General features: G+C 44.7%; 1 protein-coding gene and 1 pseudogene across 2 annotated transcripts in view; one reads left to right on the forward strand and one right to left on the reverse strand.

Annotated features, from left to right (window-relative positions):
• LOC143767947 (uncharacterized) overlaps positions 1-5,504 on the forward strand; it is a 28,305-nt gene extending 22,801 nt beyond the window's left edge. Inside the window, exon 4 of one of the 2 annotated variants that reach the window (XM_077256493.1) lies at positions 976-5,504. In XM_077256493.1, coding sequence (XP_077112608.1) covers positions 976-2,927 — 1,952 coding nt within the window. In that variant the 3' untranslated portion in view covers positions 2,928-5,504. The remainder of the gene's footprint in view (positions 1-975) is intronic. The other variant, XM_077256494.1, reaches the window with a different exon arrangement.
• Positions 5,505-7,866: 2,362 nt separating this feature from the next.
• Positions 7,867-7,992, reverse strand: LOC143771299 (U1 spliceosomal RNA; annotated as a pseudogene).
• Positions 7,993-26,459: the final 18,467 nt, after the last annotated feature.

Genomic DNA, 26,459 nt, shown 5'->3' on the forward strand with positions numbered 1-26,459 from the left:
GTTTCTTTTTATTCAATATTTGGGAGGCAGAATGAACAAACAGTTGAACACCATGCACTACGGATTCATGTGATCCAGGAAACTAGTCTGATTGCCGTATGTGGAGTCGGGAAGGAATTTTTTTCCCCAATGTGGAGCTTACTCTTTGCCACATGGGTTTTTTTTTGCCTTCCTCTGGATCAACATGTTAGGGCATGTTAGGTTAGGCTATGGGTTGAACTAGATGGACTTAAAGTCTTCCTTCAACAACTATGTAACTATCTATTAATGTTGTCTATTAGACTGTGAACTGTCATTGTCTTGGTAAATAATTACAGTTTTTTTTACATAGCTTGCCATTTTTATGGACAGTTTAAAGGGAATTTGTCACCCCAAAAATGGCCTATAGACTAAGGCCACCGGCATCAGGGGCTTATCTACAGCATTCTGTAATGCTGTAGATGAGCCCCCGATGTAACCTGAAAGATGAGAAATAAAGGTTAGATTATACTCACCCAGGGGCGGTCCCGCTGCGGTCCGGTCCGATGGGCGTCGCGGTTCGGGTCCGGCGCCTCCCATCTTCATAGGATGACGTCCTCTTCTTGTCTTCCTGCCGCGGCTCCGGCGCAGGCGTACTTTGCCCTGTTGAGGGCAGAGCAAAGAACTACAATGCGCGGGCGCCTCTGACCTTTCCCAGCGCCTGCGCACTGGAGTACTTTGCTCTGCCCTCAATAGGGCACCCAGACCGCGATGCTCATCGAACCGGACCGCAGTGGGACCGCCCCTGGGTGAGTATAATCTAACCTTTATTTCTCATCTTTCAGTTTACATCGAGAGCTTATCTACAGCATTACAGAATGCTGTAGAAAAGCCCCTTATGCCGGTGGCCTTAGTTTATAGGCCATTTTTGGGGTGACCGACTCCCTTTTAAGTAGAAATGTTCAAAAATATAAAATTCAATGATATTTTATTCAAAAATAATTGTTTTTTTCTTAGCAGATGACTGCACCCGGAGATCAGAGGGACAGCTGACATCTTCAATTTTTAAATCGGATGATCTTGAAATCCCACAGGATGCAACTGAATTGAATGCCATGACTTCAGATATACCATCATCCCTTCACAGCAAAGTTCTGTCATCTGATCTTTTGAAACAGGTCCTGTCTCCTGATTTATTACTGACTACAAAGGAAAATGAAAGTCACACAATAAGCATTAAAACACAATCTGCTCCTAAAGAAAAGAAATCATTTTCACATTCAGAATATGGAAATACCATAAACCAAAGAACCCACACAGCTGTGGTTAAGCACCAGAGAACCCACACAGGGGAGAAGCCATTTTCCTGTTCAGAATGTGGGAAATGTTTTAAACAGAAATCGGCTTTGGTTAAGCACCACAGAACCCACACAGGGGAGAAGCCTTTTTCCTGTTCAGCATGTGGGAAATGTTTTAACCAGAAACACAAGCTTGTTATACATCAAAGAACCCACACAGGTGAGAACGCTTTTTCTTGTTCAGAATGTGGGAAATGTTTTAACCAGAAATCATATTTGCATAAGCACCAGAGAATTCACACAGGGGAGAAGCCTTATTCATGTTCAGAATGTGGGAAATCTTTTAACGAGAAATCAGTTTTGGTTAAGCACCAGAGAACCCACACAGGGGAGAAGCCTTTTTCCTGTTCAGCATGTGGGAAATGTTTTATCGAGAAACAGAAGCTTGTTATACATCAAAGAACCCACACAGGTGAGAACGCTTTTTCCTGTTCAGAATGTGGGAAATGTTTTAACCAGAAATCATATTTGCTTAAGCACAAGAGAATTCACACAGTTGAGAAGCCTTATTCATGTTCAGAATGTGAGAAATGTTTTAACCACAAATATAAACTAGTTACGCACCAGAGAACCCACACAGGGGAGAAGCCTTTTCCCTGTTCAGAATGTGGGAAATGTTTTAACGAGAAATCAGTTTTGGTTAAGCATCAGAGAACCCACACAGGTGAGAACGCTTTCTCCTGTTCAGAATGTGGGAAATGTTTTAACGAGAAATCATATTTGGTTGTGCACCATAGAACTCACACAGGGGAGAAGCCTTTTTCCTGTTCAGAATGTGGGAAATGTTTTAACCAGAAATCATATTTGCTTAAGCACCAGAGAATTCACACAGGGGAGAAGCCTTATTCATGTTCAGAATGTGGGAAATGTTTTAACGAGAAATCAGATTTGGTTGTGCACCATAGAACTCACACAGGGGAGAAGCCTTTTTCCTGTTCAGAATGTGGGAAATGTTTTAACCACAAATATAAACTAGTTACACACCAGAGAACCCACACAGGGGAGAAGCCTTTATCCTGTTCAGAATGTGGGAAGTGTTTTAACCAGAAAACAAATTTGTTTAAGCACCAGAGAACTCACACAGGGGTGAAGTATTTTTCCTGCACAGAATGTGGGAAATATTTTAACCATAAATTTATTCTTGTTGCGCACCAGAGAACTCACACAGGGGAGAAACCTTTTTCCTGTTCAGCATGTGGGAAATGTTTTGTGAATAAATCAAATCTTCTTAGTCACCAGAGAACTCACACAGGGGAGAAGCCTTTTTCATGTTCAGAATGTGGGAAATGTTTTAACCACAAACGTAATCTTTTTGTGCACCAGAGAACTCACACAGGGGAGAAGCCTTTTTCCTGTTCAGCATGTGGGAAATGTTTTACACAGAAACCAAACTTTGTTAAGCACCAGAGAGCTCACACAGTGGAGAAACCTTTTTGCTGTTCAGAATGTGGGAAGTGTTTTAAGCATAAATCAGATTTTGTTATGCACCAGAGAACCCACACAGGGGAGAAGCCTTTTTCATGTTCAGAATGTGGGAAATGTTTTAAACAGATATCAGATTTTGTTAGTCACAAAAGAATTCATAGTCGGGAGAAGCCTCTTTCATGTTAGTAATGTGGAAAATATTTTGCACAGAAATTAACTCGTAATAAACATCAGAGCAGTCACACAGGGGAGAAGCCTTTTCCATGTTCAGAATGTTGGAAATGTTTTAACCAATAATTGCATTTTCTTAAAGTGGTTGTCCACTATTAAGGCAATCCCTTGTCATTCCTCATGTTTGGCTTTAACCCCTTTCCCACCTTGGACGTATCCATATGTCCCTGTAACCTGGGTCATATTGACATCTCGACAATTTTGCTCTCACACGGCCTGTGCAAACACGATCACCGCTGGGATTCACCTGATTCTGACTGCTGACACCCGACACTCAGTGCCAGGAGTGGTCCCACACCGCTCCTGCGGTACTTTAATCCCCTAAGTGATGTGATCGAGCTCACAGCAGACCGCCTCTTTGCCTTTGGTTCGGAGACCCTGCAACAACTTTGTGGGGTCCTGATCGTTGCCATGGTGACCCAATGTTGTGACGATGACCTGAGCTAGCAAAGTTGCTTTATCATAATCGGCAACTTTGTGTGTCAGAGCAGCGGTGACAGTTTGCATAGCATAGGGATGCTCCTGTATCCCCATGCTATACAAGTGATCAGCCTGGAAAAAATGAAAGTCCCATAGTGGGACAAAGTAAAAAAAAAGTTAAAGAAAGTAAAAAAAAAAAAAAAAGTTTAGAAAAAATGTAAAAATATAAAAAAAATCAAAAATAAAAAGTAAAAATATATTGTACCCATAAATATTTGAATAAAAAAAATATAAGCAATAAAAGTACACATTTGGTATCGTCGCATCCAGAACAAACACACCTATGAAACTGTCCCACTATTTAACCTCTTTAGTGAAACCATACAAATTCAATAAAAAACAAGACAAAAAACAATGCTTTGTCATCATACCGTTGAACAGAAAGTGGAATAAAAAGCGATCAAAAAAATAAATATAAATAAACATGGTACCGCTGAAACGTCATCTTGCCTGCAAAAAAGGAGCCATCATACAGATCCATCAGTGGAAAAATAAAAAGGTTATAGCTCTCAGAATAAAGGAATGCAAAAATAATAATTTTTTCAACAGGAAAGATATATATCTTGGTACCGTGTTAGCCAGTAGATAGAATAATATTTAGAATTGAGAGTCCTCAGTGGTTGATACCTTTTAATGGCTAACTGAAAAGATGGTAACAAATTGCAAGCTTTTTTTCTATAAATTGTTTTGTGTGAAAGTGCCAAAACATTAAAAAGATAAAACTGTGATATCGCTGTAATCAAACTGTCATCAGTTTTACCACATGCGGAGCGACATAACAACAAAATAAGAATCCTGAATTGCTGATTTTTGTTCATTCTTCCTCCCAAAAATCATAATAATAAAAACGTCAACTCGTCTCGCAAAAAACATGCCCTCACATGATATGGTGATGCGCAATAAAAAGCATTTTTTAAGTGTGTGACAGCAGCCAAACAAAAACACAATATAAATCTGGTATCACTGAACCAAAGAGTAAAGTTGCCTAATCGCTTATACTGCATGAGGAATGATGTAGAATGTAAGTCCGCAAGGACAGGGTCCTCTCCCCTCTGCACCAGTCTGTCATTGTAAATTTGTTTACTGTAAATGTTATCTGTAACCGCTTTTCTCATGTACAGCACCATGGAATTAATGGCGCTATATAAATAAATAATAATAATAATGTAAAAAATAAATAAAACCAATTCTTCACCTGCTGTTTTGTTCGTTCTGTCTCACCAAAGATCGCAGTAAGGCTTGGCTCACATTTATTCTGCGCTGAGCGCTTACACCAATGTAAATCTCTGACGTATGTGATTCAGACTGAATCCCAGCAGAATATTCCCTATAGTGAGTTAGATGGAGACACTGTGGACGCCATAGGACCTGTGAACCGATGGTGTCCATCTTTTTAGGACTGCATAAAAGTGCTGTCGGCCACAGTTTTGTGCATTTCTGAATAGAAGGACAAAGCTGAACAGAGGCCAGACGAAAGTTCAGAATAACTCTGCTGCCTCATTAAAGTGAATGGATCCCGGGGGTTTCATCTGAATCTCGTCCCTTGGAGATTTAGATGGAAGCCCCAGAGTAAGTGCTCAGCGTAGAGCGCTTTATAAATGTAATCCCAAACATTATGTAAAATGTTCCCAATAAAAGCTTCAAATCAATCCACAAAAAAGCAAGTTCCCACTCAGGTCTGTCATCTGTTAACGGAAATATAGGGGGCTTCCACGTTACTGGAAGCACAAAGGCTCTGGAAAAGTGAAATGGCTCCATAACTTTCCAAAGAAATTCAACAAATTCTGCACTCTCAAATACAAATGCCTCCCCTCTCCCTTCTGAACCCCACAGTGTAACTAAACCACATATAATGTCCACATTTGGCATTTCTAAAGCAACAAGAGCCCGCCTAACTAATGGGTGTGTGTCTCCAGAAGCACGAGCTGGGCATAACGTACTGGTGCCTGCAACATACTGATTATAGCAGCATACTGGTCACTACAACGTACTGGTCACTACAACGACAGTTTGCAACTTTGACTAGGCAACATTCATTGCTGCTTGTTTCTGGAAAACACCCATGGAGTCAAAATCTCTGTATATGGAGTCCGCAAGCTATTATAGCACAATCTGCGCTCCAGGAGGCAAATAGCGCTCTGTCCCTTCCAAGTCTCTAGTATGGCCAAGCACTACTGTACAGCCACATATGGGGTATTGCCACATTCAATAGAACTTGTTGGACAAATTAAGGTGCCCTTTTTACCCACTTGTGTGAAAATGTAAAATCAGAGACTAAAACAAAATTTTGGTGTTAAAAATGTAGTTGTTTTTTCTTCACTGCCCAATGATATAAAAGTATGTGACACACCCGTGGTGTCAACATGATCAATACATAGTTACATATAGTTATTAAGGTTGAAGGAAGACTGTAAGTCCATCTAGTTCAACCCATAGCCTAACCTAACATGCCCTAACATGTTGATCCAGGGGAAGGCAAAAAAACCCCATGTGGCAAAGAGTAACTCCACCATGGGGAAAAAAATTCCTTCCCGACTCCACATACGGCAATCGGACTAGTTCCCTGGATCAACGCCTTATCAAGGAATCTAGTGTATATACCCTGTAACATTATACTTTTCCAGAAAGGTATCCAGTCCCCTCTTAAATTTAATTAATGAATCACTCATTACAACATCATACGGCAGAGAGTTCCATAGTCTCACTGCTCTTACAGTAAAGAATCCGCGTCTGTTATTATGCTTAAACCTTCTTTCCTCCAGACGTAGAGGATGCCCCCTTGTCCCTGTCTCAGGTCTATGATTAAAAAGATCACCAGAAAGGTCTTTGTACTGTCCCCTCATATATTTATACATTAAAATAAGATCACCCCTTAGTCTTCGTTTTTCCAAACTAAATAGCCCCAAGTGTAATAACCTATCTTGGTATTGCAGACCCCCCAGTCCTCTAATAACCTTGGTCGCTCTTCTCTGCACCCGCTCCAGTTCAGCTATGTCTTTCTTAGGCTACGTTCACATTTGCGTTGTGCGCCGCAGCGTCGGCGCCGCAGCGCACAACGCAAACAAAAACGCGGCAAAACGCACGCTAAAACGCTGCGTTTTGCGCCGCATGCGTCGTTTTTGGCCGAAAGTTGGACGCAAAAAAAATGCAACTTGATGCGTTTCTTGCGTCCAACGCTTGCGGCCATGCGGCGCAAAACGCAGCACAACGCATGTCCATGCGCCCCCATGTTAAGTATAGGGGCGCATGACGCATGCGGCGCCGCTGCGGCGCCCGACGCTGCGGCGCTGACCGCAAATGTGAACGTAGCCTTATACACCGGAGACCAGAACTGTGCACAGTATTCTAAGTGTGGTCGAACTAGTGACTTGTATAGAGGTAAAATTATGTTCTCCTCATGAGCATCTATGCCTCTTTTAATACATCCCATTATTTTATTTGCCTTTGTAGCAGCTGCCTGACACTGGCCACTGAATATGAGTTTGTCATCCACCCATACACCCAGGTCTTTTTCATTGACGGTTTTGCCCAGAGTTTTAGAATTAAGCACATAGTTATACATCTTATTACTTCTACCCAAGTGCATGACCTTACATTTATCCCCATTAAAGCTCATTTGCCATTTATCAGCCCAAGCTTCTAGTTTATATAAATCATCCTGTAATATAAAATTGTCCTCCCCTGTATTGATTACCCTGCAGAGTTTAGTGTCATCTGCAAATATTGAAATTCTACTCTGAATGCCCCCTACAAGGTCATTAATAAATATGTTAAAAAGAAGAGGGCCCAATACTGACCCCTGTGGTACCCCACTGCTAACCGTGACCCAGTCCGAGTGTGCTCCATTAATAACCACCCTTTGTTTCCTATCCCTGAGCCAGCTCTCAACCCACTTACACATATTTTCCCCTATCCCCATTACTCTCATTTTATGTAACAACCTTTTGTGTGGCACCGTATCAAAAGCTTTGGAAAAGTCCATATATACTACGTCCACTGGGTTCCCTTGGTCCAGTCCGGAACTTGCCTCTTCATAGAAGCTGATCAAATTAGTCTGACATGAACGGTCCCTAGTAAACCCGTGCTGATACTGGGTCATGAGGTTATTCCTCTTCAGATACTCCAGCATAGCATCCCTTAGAATGCCCTCCAGGATTTTACCCACAGTAGAGGTTAAGCTTACTGGCCTATAATTACCGAGTTCAGTTTTTGCCCCTTTTTTGAATATTGGCACCACATTTGCTATACGCCAGTCCTGTGGTACAGACCCTGTTATTATGGAGTCTTTAAAGATTAAAAATAATGGTCTATCAATGACTGTACTTAGTTCCTGCAGTACTCGGGGGTGTATCCCATCCGGGCCCGGAGATTTATCAATTTTAGTTATTTTTAGACGCCGCTGTACTTCCTGCTGGGTTAAGCAGGTGACATTTGCATTTGGGGAAATCGCAGGGGTCAGCACACCCGGAGTGCAATGGATGAGCCTCACCCTGGGAGAACCACCTTAGTGATCATGGTATCTCCCCTGCCAGGTAAGTATAACTACACCCCTAGATGAATTCATTTAGAGGTGTTTTTTATAAAATGGAGTCATTTATTGGGGGTTCTGGCAACTCGGGCTCTCCGAGAGGGTTAAGGCACCCGCAAACCATAACAGTAAAATCTGCACTGTAGTATGCGGTCCTTCACTAATGAGCTTTGCACTGTGCCTCAAAAATATTTCTCAATTTACATGTAGGTTATTGACGCACTCAGGAAAAAATGGACCTCAGTTTGTTTGAAAAAAATTCCTATTAGCCCTTAGAAAAATTTGGAATTTGGGGCTAAAACAAAAAAAATGTAATTAAAAATGTAATTACTCGTTTCTTCACCGCTCAATGGTATAAAATTCTGTGAGGCACACGTGGTGTCAATATGATTACTGCACGCCTAGATGAATTCATTAAGTGTAGTTTGTAATATGATGGGGGGAGTTCTGTCCTGGCACCTCAATAGTTCTGCCAATGTGACATGGCACTCTCAAACCATTCAGCAAAATCCGAACTCCCATATGGCACCTCTTCCCTTCTGAGCTGTGCACTGTGCCTCAAAAGTAGTATTCTCCCACATTTGGGGTATCCGCATAACCAGGAGAAATTGCACAACAAATTGTATGGTGCAATTTCTCCTGTTTCCCTTATGAAAATGCAAAATTTGAGGCTAAAATAATATTTTTGTGAGGAAACACCGGATTACGTACCGGTAATGCTCTTTTATAGAGCCACGACAGCACCCACTTGAGAGAGGGGATCCGCCCCTAGGAACAGGAAACCCTATGGAGAGATAAAAGGGGCGGTCCCCCTCGCTCCCACAGTTGGGTTACAGAGATTGCGAGGAACCGCCCACCAGATTAGTAGGCAATATGATTTCATCATTTATCATTAGTTAACTTAGTATGGCTAACTATAAGAACCAAAAAACACCCTTAAACGTGCTTTTATAAAAATAACTTAATAGGGTGGGAAGTAAAGGGGTGCTGTCGTGGCTCTATAAAAGAGCATTACCGGTACGTAATCCGGTGTTTTCTCTTCGCCACGACAGCACCCACTTGAGAGACTTTCAGAGATAGTCATTTGGGAGGGATTACAGTGTTAAGAACTGATCTACCAAAGGACAGGTCAGATGAAGAAGACAAATCCAATCTATAGTGATTATAGAATGTAGTAGGAGAAGCCCAGGTTGCGGCCTTACATATTAGTTCTATTGGAACTTCCGCACGCTCGGCCCAGGATGAGGCTATCGCCCGAGTGGAATGTGCTTTTACAGTCTCAGGCGGCTTCTCCCCTTTGGATGAATAGGCCAAACATATTGCATCCCGAATCCACCGAGATAAGGTACCCTTCGTGACTCCATCTCCTTTTCTATGGCCCTGGAAGGAAATAAAGAGAGCCCTGCTCTTCCTCCAGGCGCTAGTTCTATCTAAATAGGCTAATATGGCTCTCCTCACATCTAATGTGTGGTATTTTTGTTCTTCCTGATTCGTAGGGTTATCATAGAAGGAGGGGAGAAAAATCTCTTGTGACCTATGGAATTTAGTACATACTTTGGGCAAGTAGGAAGGGTCTGTTTTTAGGACAATTCTATCTGGAAATATAGACATAAATGGTGGATCTATCGATAATGCCTGTATGTCGCTTACTCTTCTGGCTGATACCAAAGCAACAAGAAGAGCTGTCTTGATGGAGACATGTTTTATGTGAGCTGAATGTAGTGGCTCAAAGGGGTGGTCTGTTAGAGCTTCGAGGACCAAATTAACATCCCAAGGTGGTACATGGGGAATTTGGACTGTCTCTGACCTTTGGCAAGCTGCGATAAACCTAGCTACCCACCTGTCACCTGCAATATCGTGACCATATAAAGCACCAAGCGCAGAAATATGTACTTTTAGGGTACTGACTGCCAGACCTAAATCACGCCCTTTTTGAAGAAATTCTAGAATCATAGGGATATGAATTTTGTCTGATAGTGCTGTTGGGTAGAGGTTTAGAAATTTTTTCCACACTCTCACATAAATGGTTGTGGTGGATTTTTTCCTACTTAGTAGCAGAGTGTCAATTACTTTGTTAGAAAATCCTCTCCTTTTTAGCAGCTGCCTTTCAAATGCCAGGCTGTCAACCGTAGACCCTTCACTTGAGGGTGGTTGAAGGGGCCTTGAGAGAGAAGATCCTGATCCTCCGGAAGGATCCACGGGTCTGAGATCGACATGGCTCTCAGCCAGGAAAACCATGGCCTCTTGGGCCAAAATGGAGCTATTAAGATCACATGAGCTCTGTCTTCCCTTATCTTCCTGATCACTGTTGGAAGAAGTATTAGTGGGGGAAAGGCATATGCTTTCTGGAATGTCCATGGGACCTGCAGAGCATCGAAGATATCTGGATTGTCGGATCGGAATAGTGAAGCGAACCTTTTGACTTGTCTGTTGCGTCTTGTCGAAAAAAGGTCTATCTCGGGAGTGCCCCATTTTTTGACTATCATTAAAAAGATACGTCGGCTGAGAACCCACTCTCCTTGGCGAAGAGTGTGGCGGCTGAGAAAGTCCGCTTTTGGATTGTCGACTCCTCTCACGTGCAGTGCTGACAAGGATAGGAGGTGCTTCTCTGCTATGGATAGAATGTCGCCGGCTATAGACATGAGAGCTTCTGATCTTGTACCCCCTTGGTGATTTAAGTATGCCACTGCTGTCATGTTGTCTGAAAGGATTCTTGTATGCTTTCCGTGTAGCTGTGGAAGAAATTTACATATGGCATAATAGACAGCCTTCAGTTCTTTTTTATTAGAAGAATCGTTCGATTCTTCAAGAGACCACAGACCTTGAGCTATTTGATCTCCTAAGTGTGCTCCCCAACCACTAGGACTGGCATCGGTAAAGATTGTTCTTGAAGGATTAACCACCCAGGGAACCCCACTGGTAAAATGACTGTGATCTAACCACCAGGTAAGAGAATTTAACACGTCTGTTGGAAAAGACAATCGACTATCTAATTGGCCTTGTAATCTCTCTTCCTCTTGCAGAATATTATACTGTAATTTTCTACTATGGTATTGAGCCCATGGGACAGCCGGAATACACGATGTAAAAGAACCAAGAAGGGACATCCCTTCTCTTAGGGAAATTAGGGGGTTATTAATCACCGATTGTACTTTGTTGATAATCGCTATTTGTTTAGAGTCGGGAAGAAAGCACCTCTGACTTGTAGAGTCTAGAATAAGCCCCAGGAATGTTTGTCGAGTTGTGGGGGATAATCTGGACTTTTCCCAGTTTACTAACCACCCCAACTCTTGCAGGGAGGAAATTGTATCAAGTACTCGTTGATGGCATTGGGAAAAGGAGTTACCCACTATCAAGAGGTCATCTAAATATGGTATCACAAGTGTGTCTTTTAATCTCAAGTATGACATTACTTCCGACATTAATTTTGTGAAGACTCTCGGGGCTATTGATAGACCGAAGGGCATTGCTGTATATTGATAATGCCTTACTTGACCTCCCATCATAACTGCCACCCGAAGATATTGTTGATGTTCAATGAAGATTGGTAGATGATAATACGCATCTTTAAGGTCAAGCACTGCCATGAAGCAATGGGGAAACAGAAGCTTAATAGTTGATCGTATAGATTCCATTTTAAAGGTTTGGTTTTCTAAGAATACGTTTAGTCTTTTTAGGTTAATTATTGTTCTAAACGATCCGTCTGGTTTCGGAATCAAGAACAAAGGGGAATAAAAACCTTTTCCTTTTTGATGAAAAGGGACTTCCACTAGTACCCCTTTGGACAGGAGATTTATTATTTCTTGTTCTAAGGCCTCCTGTTGTGATTGAGACCTTAAGGAAGTCAATAAGAATGAGTCCGGAGGGACTCGGGCAAATTTTAATTTTAAACCCGTAGATATAAGGCTAGTTGCCCACGGGTTAGAGGTTATTGTCAGCCATTGTGACGAAAAGAAAGACAACCTACCACCAACGGGTAGATCTGTCCTAACGGGGTTTTTCCTCAGGTTTGAATGGACGCTTTCCGAAAAATGCTCCTTTCTGTTTAAAGTCTTTATTAGCCCAGCGGTCTTGGTTTTTATAGTCTTTTCTCCTATTAAACATGGGCTTTCGGAACGCTCTCCTGTAGGATGGAAGATAAGTGTTATTGGGGAACCCCTTCTTCCTCTCACCCGCTTTAGTTAGAATTTCGTCTAACTTAGTACCGAATAGGTACTCACCCTGGCATGGAAGACCACACAGTTTGGACTTTGTTTGGGGATCTCCTTTCCACCCCTTTAGCCATAAGGCTCGACGAGCCGCGTTAGTTAGACCTGCCGATTTGGCCGCCAGCCGTATGGAATCAGCTGAGGAATCCGCTAAAAAGGCTGTAGCTCCCCTAATTAACGGCAAGGAAGAGATTAGTCTATCTCGGGAAAGGCCGCTTTTTAATCCTTCTTCTAAATCATTCAACCAGACCAACATGGATCTGGCAGTACATGTGGCTGATATAGCCGGCCTGAAGGCTCCAGTACAGGATTCCCATGCTCTTTTTAGGAGGGTATCGGCCTTCCGGTCCAGCGGGTCTTGTAAGGAGCCGGAATCTTCCACGGGTAGTAAAGATTTCCTAGAGGTGGAGGCCACAGCTGCATCCACCTTCGGGGCTTTCAACCATATGGAGAAATCTTCATCGTTAAAGGGATAGCGTCTTTTTGATGAAGACGGTAATCCTCTTTGTCCCTGGCTTTCCCACTCCTTTTTAACTACATTTTTTATTGCTGGAATTACAGGGAAGGAAGGTTTTTTCCTCTCTGACAGGCCTGCAAACATCACGTCCTGTGGGGTTTTAGGGGTTTTTGTGTCCTCAATACCCATGGTGTTGCAAACTGATTTTACTAGATTATCAATACTGTCTGTGGGAAAGCATGTATCTCTCTCATCATCTGAGGAAATGATCTTTTGGGAATCATCCGAATCTTTTTCAATATCAGAGGACTGTTCAGACCTAGGGGAATCATATTTTCTTCTACTCTCAAGAATTTTTTCTGAGCTCCGGAAGGCCCGCAATTCTTCCCTAATCATACTCCTTATATCTTCCGACCTTACTGAAGATTCCTCACGTAAGGTGGATTCGATGCAAGGTTGGCACAGCTTCTTTAAATAATTATCGGGGAGCGGCTGAGAGCATAACGCACATTGTATGTGTTTTGTTTTCCCCGTTCTTTTTGCCTAGGGAATATAGACAAAGAGGGGAAGTATAATCAGCCTAAAAGGGTACACACACTCACACACTCACCCAGTGAGGTTGTTGTTATAATACCGGCTGACGAGGAGGAGACGAAGGCACAGATGGAACTGACCGGCCCGACTTTTTGCTTTTAGCAGAAGATCTGTGGCTGCTGCTTGTGCGGCTGACAGGTGTAATAGCGGTGACTTCAGATGAAGCCATCGCTGGGTCCTGTGGAGATGCCATGATGGACGCCGGAGGATCAGTGCCGGCGTCCTTTTCTAATGGGGGCCGCCATCTTGCTTCCTGCCGCACCCGGAAGTAACCGCTACATCCGGGTCGCGGCCATGCTGTATGCGCCTGCGCTCTCACCAGCCTCAGCGCAGGCGCCGTCTCTCCTGAGTCACCCCGGAAGTTTTGCGATACTGCTTCCGGGGGACAGTACACCGGACCCACGCTGCCTGCGCACCATCCGAGATGGCGCCGCAGGATCAACTTACCCCAGCGTTTTTGGTCTCCGCAGGTCCGCTGGGTGAATCTCCGTGAGCCAGGCGACTCCCCGGACCCGGCCTCACGGTACCTGCCAGCAGAGGGGGGAAGCTGCCATAGGACCCCCGACGCTGCTTCCAGCTTCTGGAGCCCTTGCCGTCCCATAAAGGTAAACTGCGCAAGCGGCATCCAGGCTGGGCATCCTCTTCTCTCCAAGGGTCTCCCGTAGGAACAGGAAACCAACTGTGGGAGCGAGGGGGACCGCCCCTTTTATCTCTCCATAGGGTTTCCTGTTCCTAGGGGCGGATCCCCTCTCTCAAGTGGGTGCTGTCGTGGCGAAGAGAAAAATGTGATTTTTTACTGCTCAATGTTATACACTTCTGTGAAGCCCTCGAGAGTTCAATGTGCTCACCACACATCTAGATCCATTCCCTGAGGGGTCTAGTTTCCAAAATGGCATCTCTTGAGGGGGATTTTCACTGTTTAGGCATATCAAGGGCTCTTCAAACGCGACATGGAATCTGCTAATTCTTCCAGCAAATTTTTCATTCAATTAGTCAAATGGCGCTCCTTCCCTACCAAGCTCTGCGGTGCACCCAAACAGTGGTTTTCCTCCACATATGCGGTATTGTCATGCTCAGTATAAATTGCACAATAAATTTTGGGGTCCATTTTCTTCTTGTAAACCTTGGGTCTAAAGTATTTTTTTTGTGGAAAAAAATGTTAAATGTTCATTTTTTTTTGTTCATTTTTTTTCCACCTTTAAAAAATTCCTATGAAGGACCTGAAGAATCTGAAGGGTTAATAAACTTTTTGAATGTGGTTTTGAGCAGCTTGAGGGGTGCAGTTTTTAGAATGGTGTGACTTTTGGGTATTTTCTGATGTATAGGCAGCTCAGTCACTTCAAATGTTAGGTGAACCCTAAAAAAATTGTTTTGTAAATTAAAAAAAAAATTTTTGGGGAAAAAGGAGAAATCGCTGGTCAACTTTTAATCTTTATAACTTCCTAGCAAAAAAAATGTTTCAGAAAATTGTGTAAAGTAGACATGTGGGAAACGTTATTTATTAACTATTTTATGTGACATATCTCTCTAATTTTAGGGCATAAAAATTCAAACTTTGAAAATTGTAAAAAATGTTAAACACAAGCTATATAATAAAGTTTTCACTACTATGAATTGCAATATGTCACGGAAAAAGTCTTTTTGCCTTATACTATTTGTATATTGTTTTGGAAAATTCAATAAAAATTCTGTTTAAAAATAAAACCTGAAAGTCTCCACTTCAATTGTACCTCAGGCTAGTTTCACATTTGCGTTTAAATCCGCAGCGTTTAAAACGCATCCGCAAGTGGTGGAAAAAACGCATATGAACGCGTACAAACGCGGCGTTTTTTTTGACACATGCGTTGACGCATGCGGTTAAAAAAACATTGCGTTTGCACGCGTTTACATGCGTTTTTTCCTGCGTTTGCGTTTTTGGTGCGCATGATGAGAAATTTCACAAGAGAAAAATCTAGATAACCAGACACCGCCAATGGGACTACAGAGGGCGTGTATTATGGGATCTATATATATATAGACACTAGGGCTACTGAAATTTTAACAGTTTGCTACTGTATCCTGTGTCATGATGGATTTTCGCATGGAGAGCTTTTATTTCAACCTGGATTTCAGCTTCAAACTGTTTCTTGCCTGTGCTTTTGCTTGGGAGCAAGACAGAAATCGCGAAAGATGGAGAAGGAGACAACGTAGGCGTTTTTGGAGGCACACCATTATCGAACTACGTGAGAGCCGTGGAGCCTACCACACGCTCTATGCCGAGCTTAATGCCAACCCGGAGAAATTCCAGGAATACACACGAATGTCGCAAGACTCGTTCCGGGATTTGCTTTCTCGTGTCCAAGGACCCATACGGCAACAGGACACCCAGCTCCGTAGAGCGATTCCACCCGAGGAACGTCTGCGGGTTACATTAAGGTACGTTCAAAATCTAAACCAATGACAGTCCAAATTTAGTGTTTTCAGACATGTATTTTTGGGGTATTTTCCTTTCTTTAGCGTAACCACACCATAAAAAGAATAGATTGTAATGTTTTTTGTGTTTGCTTTTCTTCCAGATTTCTGGCCACGGAGAGAGTTTATCATCCCTCCACTTCCAATACCGGCTTGGAATATCCACCCTGTCCGGAATAGTTGCGGACACCTGCCGGGCTTTGTGGAATGTACTCCGGGATGAGTTTATACCCCTACCCACCTTGGACATGTGGCTAGAAATTGCGGAGAAATTCTGGAGTGTGTGTGATTTCCCCAACTGTTTAGGAGCGGTGGATGGAAAGCACATTCGCATTATCAAACCAGCCAGAACAGGATCGGAGTACTTCAATTACAAAAAATATTTTTCTGTTGTGCTCATGGCAATTGCTGATGCAAACTGTCGCTTCATCGCCGTGGACATTGGTGCTTTTGGACGTGGCAACGATTCCCAAACTTTAAAGAACTCGGATATGGGCCGCCGTGTGTATGGCAACAATTTCAATTTTCCCCCGCCATAACCTCTCCCCAACACTCAAGGACCACCAATGCCATTTGTTATGGTTGGGGATGAGGCCTTTCAGATGTGTGAAAACCTACTGAAGCCCTATTCCAGTCGGGACTTGAACCACACTAGAAGGATCTTTAACTGCAGACTGACCAGGGCCCGAAGAACAGTGGAGTGTACCTTTGGCATTCTGGTCACTAAATGGCGCATTCTTGCATCAGCCATAAATCTAAAAGTGGAAACAGTCGACGAGGTGGTCAAAGCCTGTGTGGTTCTGCTCAATTGTATAATGGTTAAGGAGCAACCCAACATTGAACTGGATGAACCAGTTGCACACCCACTGCCCGATTTCCAGCATCACCCGCTGCGGTCAACTGCAGCAGTTGGTCACATGCGGGACCAATTTGCTGCCTTTTTTGATTCAGATATTGGACGTTTGTCATGGCAGGACAATGTTGTGTAAATGTCCAGTTGTAATTCGATCTGTACCAGTTATTTTCTACAATGATAATATTTCTCATTAATAAACTTTATAATATTTCTCATTAATAAACTTTAGTTTTGGTTGTGTTGACCGTGTCTCCTATCTTTTTCCTCTCCAAACCAAGCCTGTACTAAACTTGCAATATTTGATCTGTATTTAATATCATTTTTTGTAATCCCAAACCAGGAGTGGGTGATAAAGGCAGAGGTGCTAGTTATTATGTTAATATCATAATGTAACTCTAATTGTTCCACTCCTTGTTTTGGCTTACAAATACTGATATAAAACACTGGCCACATACTTCTAGTGTTATGGCAGCCATGTTGCTTTATTGGTAAGTTTGTTGACGTCCTTGCGTCCTGATTCTGTTCTGCTGCATCCATTGGACACAAACTGAAGAGACAATGACTGTCACACTATCTATACTCATCAAGTCAGGTGTCAGAAATAATGAATTCATCATGCACATATTACAGCCTCATGAATTCACTATTTCTGACACCTGTGCAGGTGAGCATAGATATGTAGTGACCACCATTGTCCCCTCAATTTGTGTGGAATAGATTATGTATAAAGAAGAGAAAGTGGTGGTTATACAAGGCAGTTCTCTACTCACCAGGTCAGGTGTCCCAACTAATGAGTTTTTTGACACCTGACCTGTTCAGTAGAAGTCTGCGCTGTATTTCCACCATTTTCTCTTCAGACTGCCACACTAGGCACAGACAAAAAGAGATTATGGAGATACATGTAATATTTTTTGGCCCACCTCATACCTGTATACTAAAGACACACAAAGCTGCATTTTTTTATTTTTAAACTACTGGAGATATGATGTGGCCCAAAAAGTAGGTGTGTGTTGCCGTCGGCGGAAGACACAATAAACCAAACATAATTGTGGCAAATCAAACTTTTTTTATTTTGTAAGAACCAAAAAATTTATTTACTGCGCCGGCTTGGGGTAGAGTGATGTAAACGGGGGGGGGTGTGAAGCACTGAGGCCTGGCTAACCGTGGACGACGCAGAGGTGGCAGGAGAAGGGGCAATGAAACTAGAAGGGTCTGGAAGTTCGGGGATGGGGCTTGACACATGAGAGGCTTGAGACGCACTGGAAGGGTGAGAGAAACCTGACATTTACAGACACATTGGGAGGTGAAGGGGGAGGAATGCTAAGAGTCCGCTGGGTTTTTTTTGTTTTTTTTCTGTGACTGCCAGGTTCTGGTAAGCCTTGATGGGCTCATATGTCGTGGCATGGTCCTGGTGGGTGACCTGTCAGGGTCCGGCTGCACTGTGTCCATAGTGCTCGTAGAGCGTGCAGCCATGCCAGAGTCCATAGTGCTCGTAGAGCGTGCAGCCATGCCAGAGTCCATAGTGCTCATAGAGCGTGCAGCCATGCCAGAGTCCATAGTGCTCGTAGAGCGTGCAGCCATGCCAGAGTCCATAGTGCTCGTAGAGCGTGCAGCCATACCAGAGTCCATAGTGCTCGTAGAGCGTGCAGCCATACCAGAGTCCATAGTGCTCGTAGAGCATGCAGCCATGCCAGAGTCCATAGTGCTCGTAGAGCGTGCAGCCATGCCAGAGTCCATAGTGCTCATAGAGCGTGCAGCCATGCCAGAGTCCATAGTGCTCGTAGAGCGTGCAGCCATACCAGAGTCCATAGTGCTCGTAGAGCGTGCAGCCATGCCAGAGTCCATAGTGCTCGTAGAGCATGCAGCCATACCAGAGTCCATAGCGCTTGTAGAGCGGAAGGCCATGCCTGGGTCCTGCTGCATCGTGGTGTCAGTGGAGGAGGTCCAAGCAGGAGCAGCGGATGTCATGGTGGTGGCGGTCTGTTCTGCTTGGCTGTCCACTGTGGTCCGTCTGCTCTGCTTGGCTGTCTGCTGAGAAGTGACCTGCAACTGTCCACACCCTCCCTTTATCACCTTGATGGTGGGGGGTGGCTTATCATTGTCTAGACATGTTTTTCTCAATTGAAATGCATGCGTTCAAGAACGCAACCAAACGCATGTGCTTGTAAACGCATGCGTTCATATAGACAGCAATGTGTTTTTTTGTCGCAATACTTGCGCAATCGACCGCATGCGTTTCCAGGCGGCATATAGACGCCTCTAGAAATTACTACATGTTTTATCTCCGCGCCAAGCCGCAAACGACGAGACGACGCATGCGTCGTCAAACGCGGCAAAACGCGAACAAACAAAAACGCATGCGTCGATAATGTTAAATATAGGAATACACAACGCATGCGGATATATGCGGTACAAACGCTGCGGACACAACCGCAAATGTGAAACCAGCCTTAATAAGTCTCTTCTGGTTGATGACCACAGATCGGGGTATTTGGCAATTATGTCTCAGATTCCAGGTGGGAATGGGAGACCGTTTTCCTTGATGCCCCAGGAGGTTCAGGTAAAATATTTTTAATTAATTTGCTGCTCGCAGAAATTCCCTCAATCAATAAAAATGCTCCGGCCCCTGCATCGTCTGGGGTTGTGGCCGCTCTCTTAGATGGAGGCGCACGGCTCAGTCAGCACTAGGATTACCCCTGAATCTAGCGCTCTTGGAATCTCCCGTCTGTAATATCACTAAGGCTACTTTCACACTAGCGTTTTTTTGCATACGTCGCAATGCGTCGTTTTAGCGAAAAAACGCATCCTGCAAAGTCGTCTGCAGGATGCGTTTTTTCCCCATAGACTAACATTAGCGACGCATTGCGATGTATTGACACATGTCGCAACCGTTGTGCGACGGTTGCGTCGTGTTGTGGTGGACCGCCGGCAGCAAAAAACGCTACATGTAACTTTTTTTGTGCCGACGGTCCGCCATTTCCAACCGCGCATGCGCGGCCGGAACTCCGCCCCCACCTCCCCGCACCTCACAATGGGGCAGCGGATGCGTGGAAAAACAGCATCCCTGCCCCCGTTGTGCGGCGCTTGCACAGTATGCGTCGGCCCGACGCAGTGCGACGGCCCCGTACCGGCGCTAGTGTGAAAGTAGCCTATGATCTATGAAAGATCTGGGGGATCCCATCACTTAATGGGGGGAATTGTTGTCTACTTTTAGCAACGTTACCTGTTCATAAAGGAGCAGCACCAGCAGACGAGCTGAATACTCATCAGCACAGCAGAGTCCTGCATACACTGCGGCCCCTGATCATGTGACCCCTGACTCCTCCCCTCCTGTGACCTCATCACAGGTCCTGTGCGCACAGAGCAGCCATATATGTGGAGTGCGGCTCTGCAGGTGGAGGTAGGTGCTGGAGATTCCCCATTACTGAGGAGGGACATTAACCCCTTCAGCACTGAGACTCTTTTGGGGTCTCTGTGTGGTGTGAGCAGTGATGTGGAGCTTACTCTTTGCCACATGTTTGGTTTTTTTTTTGCCTTCCCCTGGATCACCATGTTAGGGCATGTTAGGTTAGGCTATGGGTTGAACTGGATGGACTTAAAGTCTTCCTTCAACCTTAATAACTATGTTACAGAGGTGCAGCTAGGGTTTTGGTTCAGGAAGGGCGAAGCTTCGGAGTGGCCCCTAACCAGGTAACCTTGATTACAACTCGGTGACGCACCCTAAGGCCGGGATCACACACATGTGAGATACGGCCGAGTCTCGCACAGTAATCCCCGGCCCTGCCGTCTGCACTCCGGAGCGGCTCCATGTATTGCTATGCGGCCGCACGCTCCGCTCCGGAGTGCAGGCGGCAGGGCCGGGGATTACTATGCGAGACTCGGCCATATCTCGCGTGTGTGTGTGTGATCCCGGCCTAATACTGGAGGAGAACCTCAGCAGATGAGCGCGCTGTTACTGAAGATAATCTCTATATAAAGACCAACATGGATATTACCGCCATATGGTCAGTGGTAGATACCAGCCCTACAGAACATATAACAGATCACAGCACAGTTACAGATAATGACTTACCGCTGACGTTCTTTTTGATGGAATCGTTCACTTTTCCCGTCTTTTCCATCTGGCCCAGACCGACATGACAACTTCTTCCAGCCAGGACTCGCCTGCAGAGAATACAACAAAGACATCTTTCACTTCTCATATTCCAGCCCCATCACCATCTATTCCCAACCTGCACAAACTCCTCATCCTGCTGATACCCCAATACTGAGCCGCTGCTGCCGTATGTGTCCCTATTACTGCCCCTGATACCCAATACTGAGCTGCTGCTGCCGTATGTGTCCCTATTACTGCACCTGATACCCCAATACTGAGCCGCTGCTGCCATATGTGTCCTTTATTACTGCATCTGATACCCCAATACTGAGCCGCTGCAGCCGTATGTGTCCCTATTACTGCCCCTGATACCCCAATACTGAGCCGCTGCTGCCGTATGTGTCCCTATTACTGCCCCGATATCCCAATACTGAGCCGCTGCTGCCGTATGTGTCCCTATTACTGCACCTGCTGTGTGGTTCTCTGTGCCTTTTAAATTCTAAAGCACCCCTCTAGAATATAGTAACGCCAGGTGCAAGTGCCCTAGAAAACAGCACCCACATTTTTCCCCCTAGAAAGTAATAATTCCCCCTGTGTGTCCCTTTGACAGTCACAGTAACCTGAGTTCCCCTATAACAATAAGTGCCCACTTTACACTTTATAATGTCCTGGGACTCCCCCCCCCCCCCCCAACCCCCCCCCCCCCCCCCTGTACAGCTCCCCTATGCACAGTATAATGCCCCCTCACAGTATATATACTGACCCCTTAGTATCCCCCAAATGGTTTGATAGCTCCAACCGTGTATCTCCACACTGTATGATGGCCCCCTAGATAGCCTCCACATAGTATAATGCACCAGACAATCCTCAATATAGTCCTCAATATAGTATAATGCACTCCCAATAGGCAGACTCTATATAGTATAATACACTCCCCATAAGCAGACTCTATAGTATAATGCAGTCCTTAAAGGGAACCTGTCACCAGTTTTGACCTATATAAGTTACGGCCATCACCTTTCAGGGCTGACAGCATTCTATAATACTGTAAATCTGCCCTCAACCCGACCTGTAAGAGAAGAAAAAGACCTTTTATTATAATCACCTGTAGGGTAGCCCAGTCTGAGGGATGTCGCAGGTCATAGAGCCCCGGCATCTGCGCACTGCAGTACTTTGCTCTGCCCTCAACAGGGCAGATAAGTACGCCTGCGCAGGAGTGCAATGTCGGGGAGCCTGTGTGGATGAAGCAGTGATGCATCATCCACATGAAGCAAGCAGGAGGACGGTGATCATAAGAAGATGGGAGGCGCTGGGCCAAGAAGAGCAACACCCATCGGACCAGACTGCCCCATAGGTGAGTATAATAAAAGTTATTTTTCTTCTCTTACAGGTCGGGTTGGGGGCTACACAGCATTATAGAATGCTGTAGATAAGCCCTGAAAGGTGATGGCCATATCTCTTATCGCCCAAACCTGGTGACAGGTTCCCCTTAATATAATGCACCCCCATAGGCCGCCTCTATAACATATTGCAGCCCCAAATATAATGCACCCCCATAGGCAACTGTTATGATCTGGTGGCTTAGGAGCAGCATGAGACGAGCTCTGGAGGAGGTGGTACTTATACTGACCGCAGACCCTGAACTTAACACAACAACTAGAAGTAGCCATGGGATGTACCTAACGTGGCCTAGACACCTCGACACAGCCGGAGAACTAGATACCCCTAAAGATAGAAACAGGAAAGCTATCTTGCCTCAGAGAAAATCCCCAAAGGATAGACAGCCCCCCACAAATATTGACTGTGAGAGGAGAGGGAAATAACATACATAGCATGAAACCAGGATTTAGCAAAGGAGGCCAATCTAGCTAGATAGAAAGGACAGGACAGAGTACTGTGCGGTCAGCATTAAAATACTAGAAAATATCCACCACAGATAATACAAAATCTCCACACCTAACTAAAGGTATGGAGGGTAAATCTGCTTCCCAGAGCTTCCAGCTTGACTGAATAAATCCACACTGACAAAGCTGGACAAGAAAAAAACATAGAAATGCAATGAGCTATAAAGTCCACAGCATGTGGACAGCAAAAAACAAGCCAGGACTTATCTTTGATGACTTGGACAGAATAGCAGGAGAATCCAAGCAAAGATGTGAATCCAACAAGTAACAATGGACAACTGGCACTAAGTAAAGGATGAGCCAGACTAAATAGCCCAGTCAGAATTGGTAATAAGTGGAAGCAGCCGATGACTCCTGAAATCCAAAGGAGCAGCAGTACCACTTATAACCACCGGAGGGAGCCCAAGATCAGAACTCACAACATTACCACTTATAACCACCGGAGGGAGCCCAAGAGCAGAATTCACAACAGGCAACCTCTATACCATTTTGCACCCCCTAATATAATGCACCCCCATTGGCAGCCTCTATAGCATAATGCAGCCCCTAATGCACTCCCATAGGCAGCCTCTATAGCATAATTCAGCCCCTAATATACAGCACCCCATAGGCAACCTCTATAGCATAATTCATCCCCTAATATAATGCACCCCATAGGCAGCCTCTATAGCATAATGCAGCCTTTAATATAAAGCACCTCCCATAGACAGCCTCTATAGCATAATTCAGCCCCTAATATAATGCACCCCCATAGGTAGACTCTATAGCATAATGCAGCCCTTAATATAATACACCCGCATAGGCAGCCTCTATAGTACAAGGCAGCCCTTGTTATAGTGCACCCCGATAAGCAGCCTCTATAGCATTATACAGCCCCTAGTATAATGCACCCCCATAGGAAGCCTTTATCTATATTATAATTCTGCCCCTAATATAATGCAGCCCCCATAGGCAGCCTCTATAGCATAATGCACCCCTATATGCAGCCTCTATAGTATAAATCAGCCCCTAATATAATGCACCCCCATAGGCAGCCTCTATATCATAATTCAGCCCCCATAGACAGCCTGTATAGCATAATTCAGCCCTTATTATAATGCACCTCCATATGCAGCCTCTATAGTATAATTCAGCCCCTAATATAATGCACTCCTGTAGGCAGCCTCTATAGCATAATTCAGCCCCCAATATAAAGCACCCCCATAGGCAACCTCTATAGTATAATGCAGCCCTTAATATAATGCACCCCTTAGGCAGCCTCTATAGCATAATTCAGCCTCTAATATAATGCACCCCTATAGGCAGCCTCTATAGTATAATGCAGCCCTTAATATAATACACCGCATAGGCAGCCTTTATAGTATAATGCAGCCCTTAATATAATACACCCGCATAGGCAGCCTTTATAGCATAATGCAGCCCTTAATAAAATGCACCCCCATAGGCAGCCTCTAGAGTATAATGCAGCCTTTAATATAAAGCACCCCCATAGGCAGCCTCTATATAGTATAATGCAGCCCCCCATAGGCAGCCTCTATAGCATAATTTAGCCCCTAATATAGTGCACCCCATAAGCAGCCTCTGTAGTATAATTCAGCCCCTAACATAATGCACCCCCATAGGCAGCCTCTATAGTATAATGCAGCCCTTAATGTAATGCACCCCCATAGGCAGCCTCTATAACATAATGTAACCTTTAATATAATGCACCCCCATAGGCAGCCTCTAGCATAATGCAGCCATTAATATAATGCACCCCCATAGTCAGCCTCTATAGCATAAAGCAGCCCCTAATATAATGCACCCCCATAGGCAGCCTCTATAGCAGGGGTCCCCAACCTGTAGCTCGGGAGCCACATATGGCTCACGGTCCCATGAATTGTGGCTCGCGGCTGTCTTTCAGCTTGGTGCATTAGCTCCAGTTCTAGCAAACAGGTATGAAGAGCACATCTGAAAATGGTGAATTTTGTGAGCAGCCCTGCACAGAAGAGCCGATCTGGATGCACATATACTGGTCTTTGAGATGATTTAAGTATGGTATGCTGGAGACGAGATGACACCACCTGTAAGAGGAGGTGTTTAAAGCTGGATGTGACAGTGTCTTGGGAGTGCTTTATAGGAGAATACTGAATGTGGGGTATTGTAGGAACCACTGGATCTTTGTAAACTGTTTTGGGGTGATTGATTTTTGTTGAAAAGCTTTGGTTACCATTTTGCCTGTAATGGGGGCTTTGGTTGCCACTATTGTGAGGGGGTGGGAGCTGAATGTGGGTCGCGACCTTCTCAAGACTGGATGTGGCTTGCGACCCTCTCTGAGATGAATGTGGCTCTCAAGGTCAGAAGAGTTGGGGACCTATGCTCTATAGTATAATTCAGCCCCTAATATAATGCACCCCCATAGGCAGCATCTAGCATAATTCAGCCCCTAATATAATGCACCCCCATAGGCAGCCTCTATATAATAATTCAGCCTTTAACATAATGCACCCCCATAGGCAGCCTGTATAGTATAATGCAACCTTTAATATAATGCACCCTGTGACGCAGTGACCCCTGTTACAGCTAATGGGCACTGTGTGTGCGCTTCAGGATGCACTTGGAGGCAAAATTCTGATGGTGAATTAGGGACTGGCATTATTGTAAATGGCCGGTATGTTTCTCTGCGCTGTAAGCCCAAAATGATACGGTTATGCTGGGACTTATAGTTTCACAAATGTTTGTTGTGTTTACTTATAAGGGGGGCTTATAGGGTTAGTCAAAGAGCTGGGTGGGAATTGACTAACCACACATGCACAACCCATCCATGGGGGTGGTTACAACTAATGTTGAGCATTCCGATACCGCAAGTATCGGGTATCGGCCGATACTTGCCGTATCGGAATTCCGATACCGAGATCCGATACTTTTGTTGTATCGGGAATCGGTATCGGGACCATATTAATGTGTAAAATAAAGAATTAAAATAAAAAATATTGATATACTCACCTCTCCGACGCAGCCTGGACATCACCGCTGGTAACCGGCAGCCTGCTTTGCTTAAAATGAGCGCGTTCAGTACCTTCCATGACGTCACGGCTTCTGATTGGTCGCGTGCCGCTCATGTGACCGCCACGCGACCAATCACAAGCCGTGACGTCATTCTCAGGTCCTAAATTCCCTTCTAGGAATTTAGGACCTGAGGGATGACGTCACGGCTTCTGATTGGTCGCGTGGCGGTCACATGAGCGGCACGCGACCAATCAGAAGCCGTGACGTCATGGAAGGTACTGAACGCGCTCATTTTAAACAAAGCAGGCTGCCGGTTACCAGCGGTGATGTCCTGGCTGCGTCGGAGAGGTGAGTATATCAATATTTTTTATTTTAATTCTTTATTTTACACATTAATATGGTTCCCAGGGCCTGAAGGAGAGTTTCCTCTCCTTCAGACCCTGGGAACCATCAGGGATACCTTCCAATACTTGAGTCCCATTGACTTGTATTGGTATCGGGTATCCGTATCGGATTAGATCCGATACTTTGCCGGTATCGGCCGATACTTTCCGATACCGATACTTTCAAGTATCGGACGGTATCGCTCAACACTAGTTACAACCATATAATGTGACTGAGGTCTGGTCACATTGTCAGAGTGTATGGACCTGAGTGGTCTGTGTTGTAGGTCCTGAAAGAGGTCAGGTCTGTGTTGGAAGCTCCGGTGAGTGGAGACTTCCTGAAGAGCACGTGTAGAGACCGTGGACCTGGATGGTCGGTGTTGGAAGCTCCTGTGAGTGGAGACTTCCTGGAAGCACCTGGTGAGACCATGTACCTGCAGAGTCTGGGACGGCTTCTGTGTTGGGGAAGCCAGGACTGACAAGGAGTCAGCTTGTGGAGCGGAGCTCCTGAGAGGTAACCCCGAGTATGGGGAAAGAACTAT

The sequence above is a fragment of the Ranitomeya variabilis genome, chromosome 4, assembly GCF_051348905.1.
Source record: "Ranitomeya variabilis isolate aRanVar5 chromosome 4, aRanVar5.hap1, whole genome shotgun sequence".
In the NCBI taxonomy this organism is placed as follows: domain Eukaryota; kingdom Metazoa; phylum Chordata; class Amphibia; order Anura; family Dendrobatidae; genus Ranitomeya; species Ranitomeya variabilis.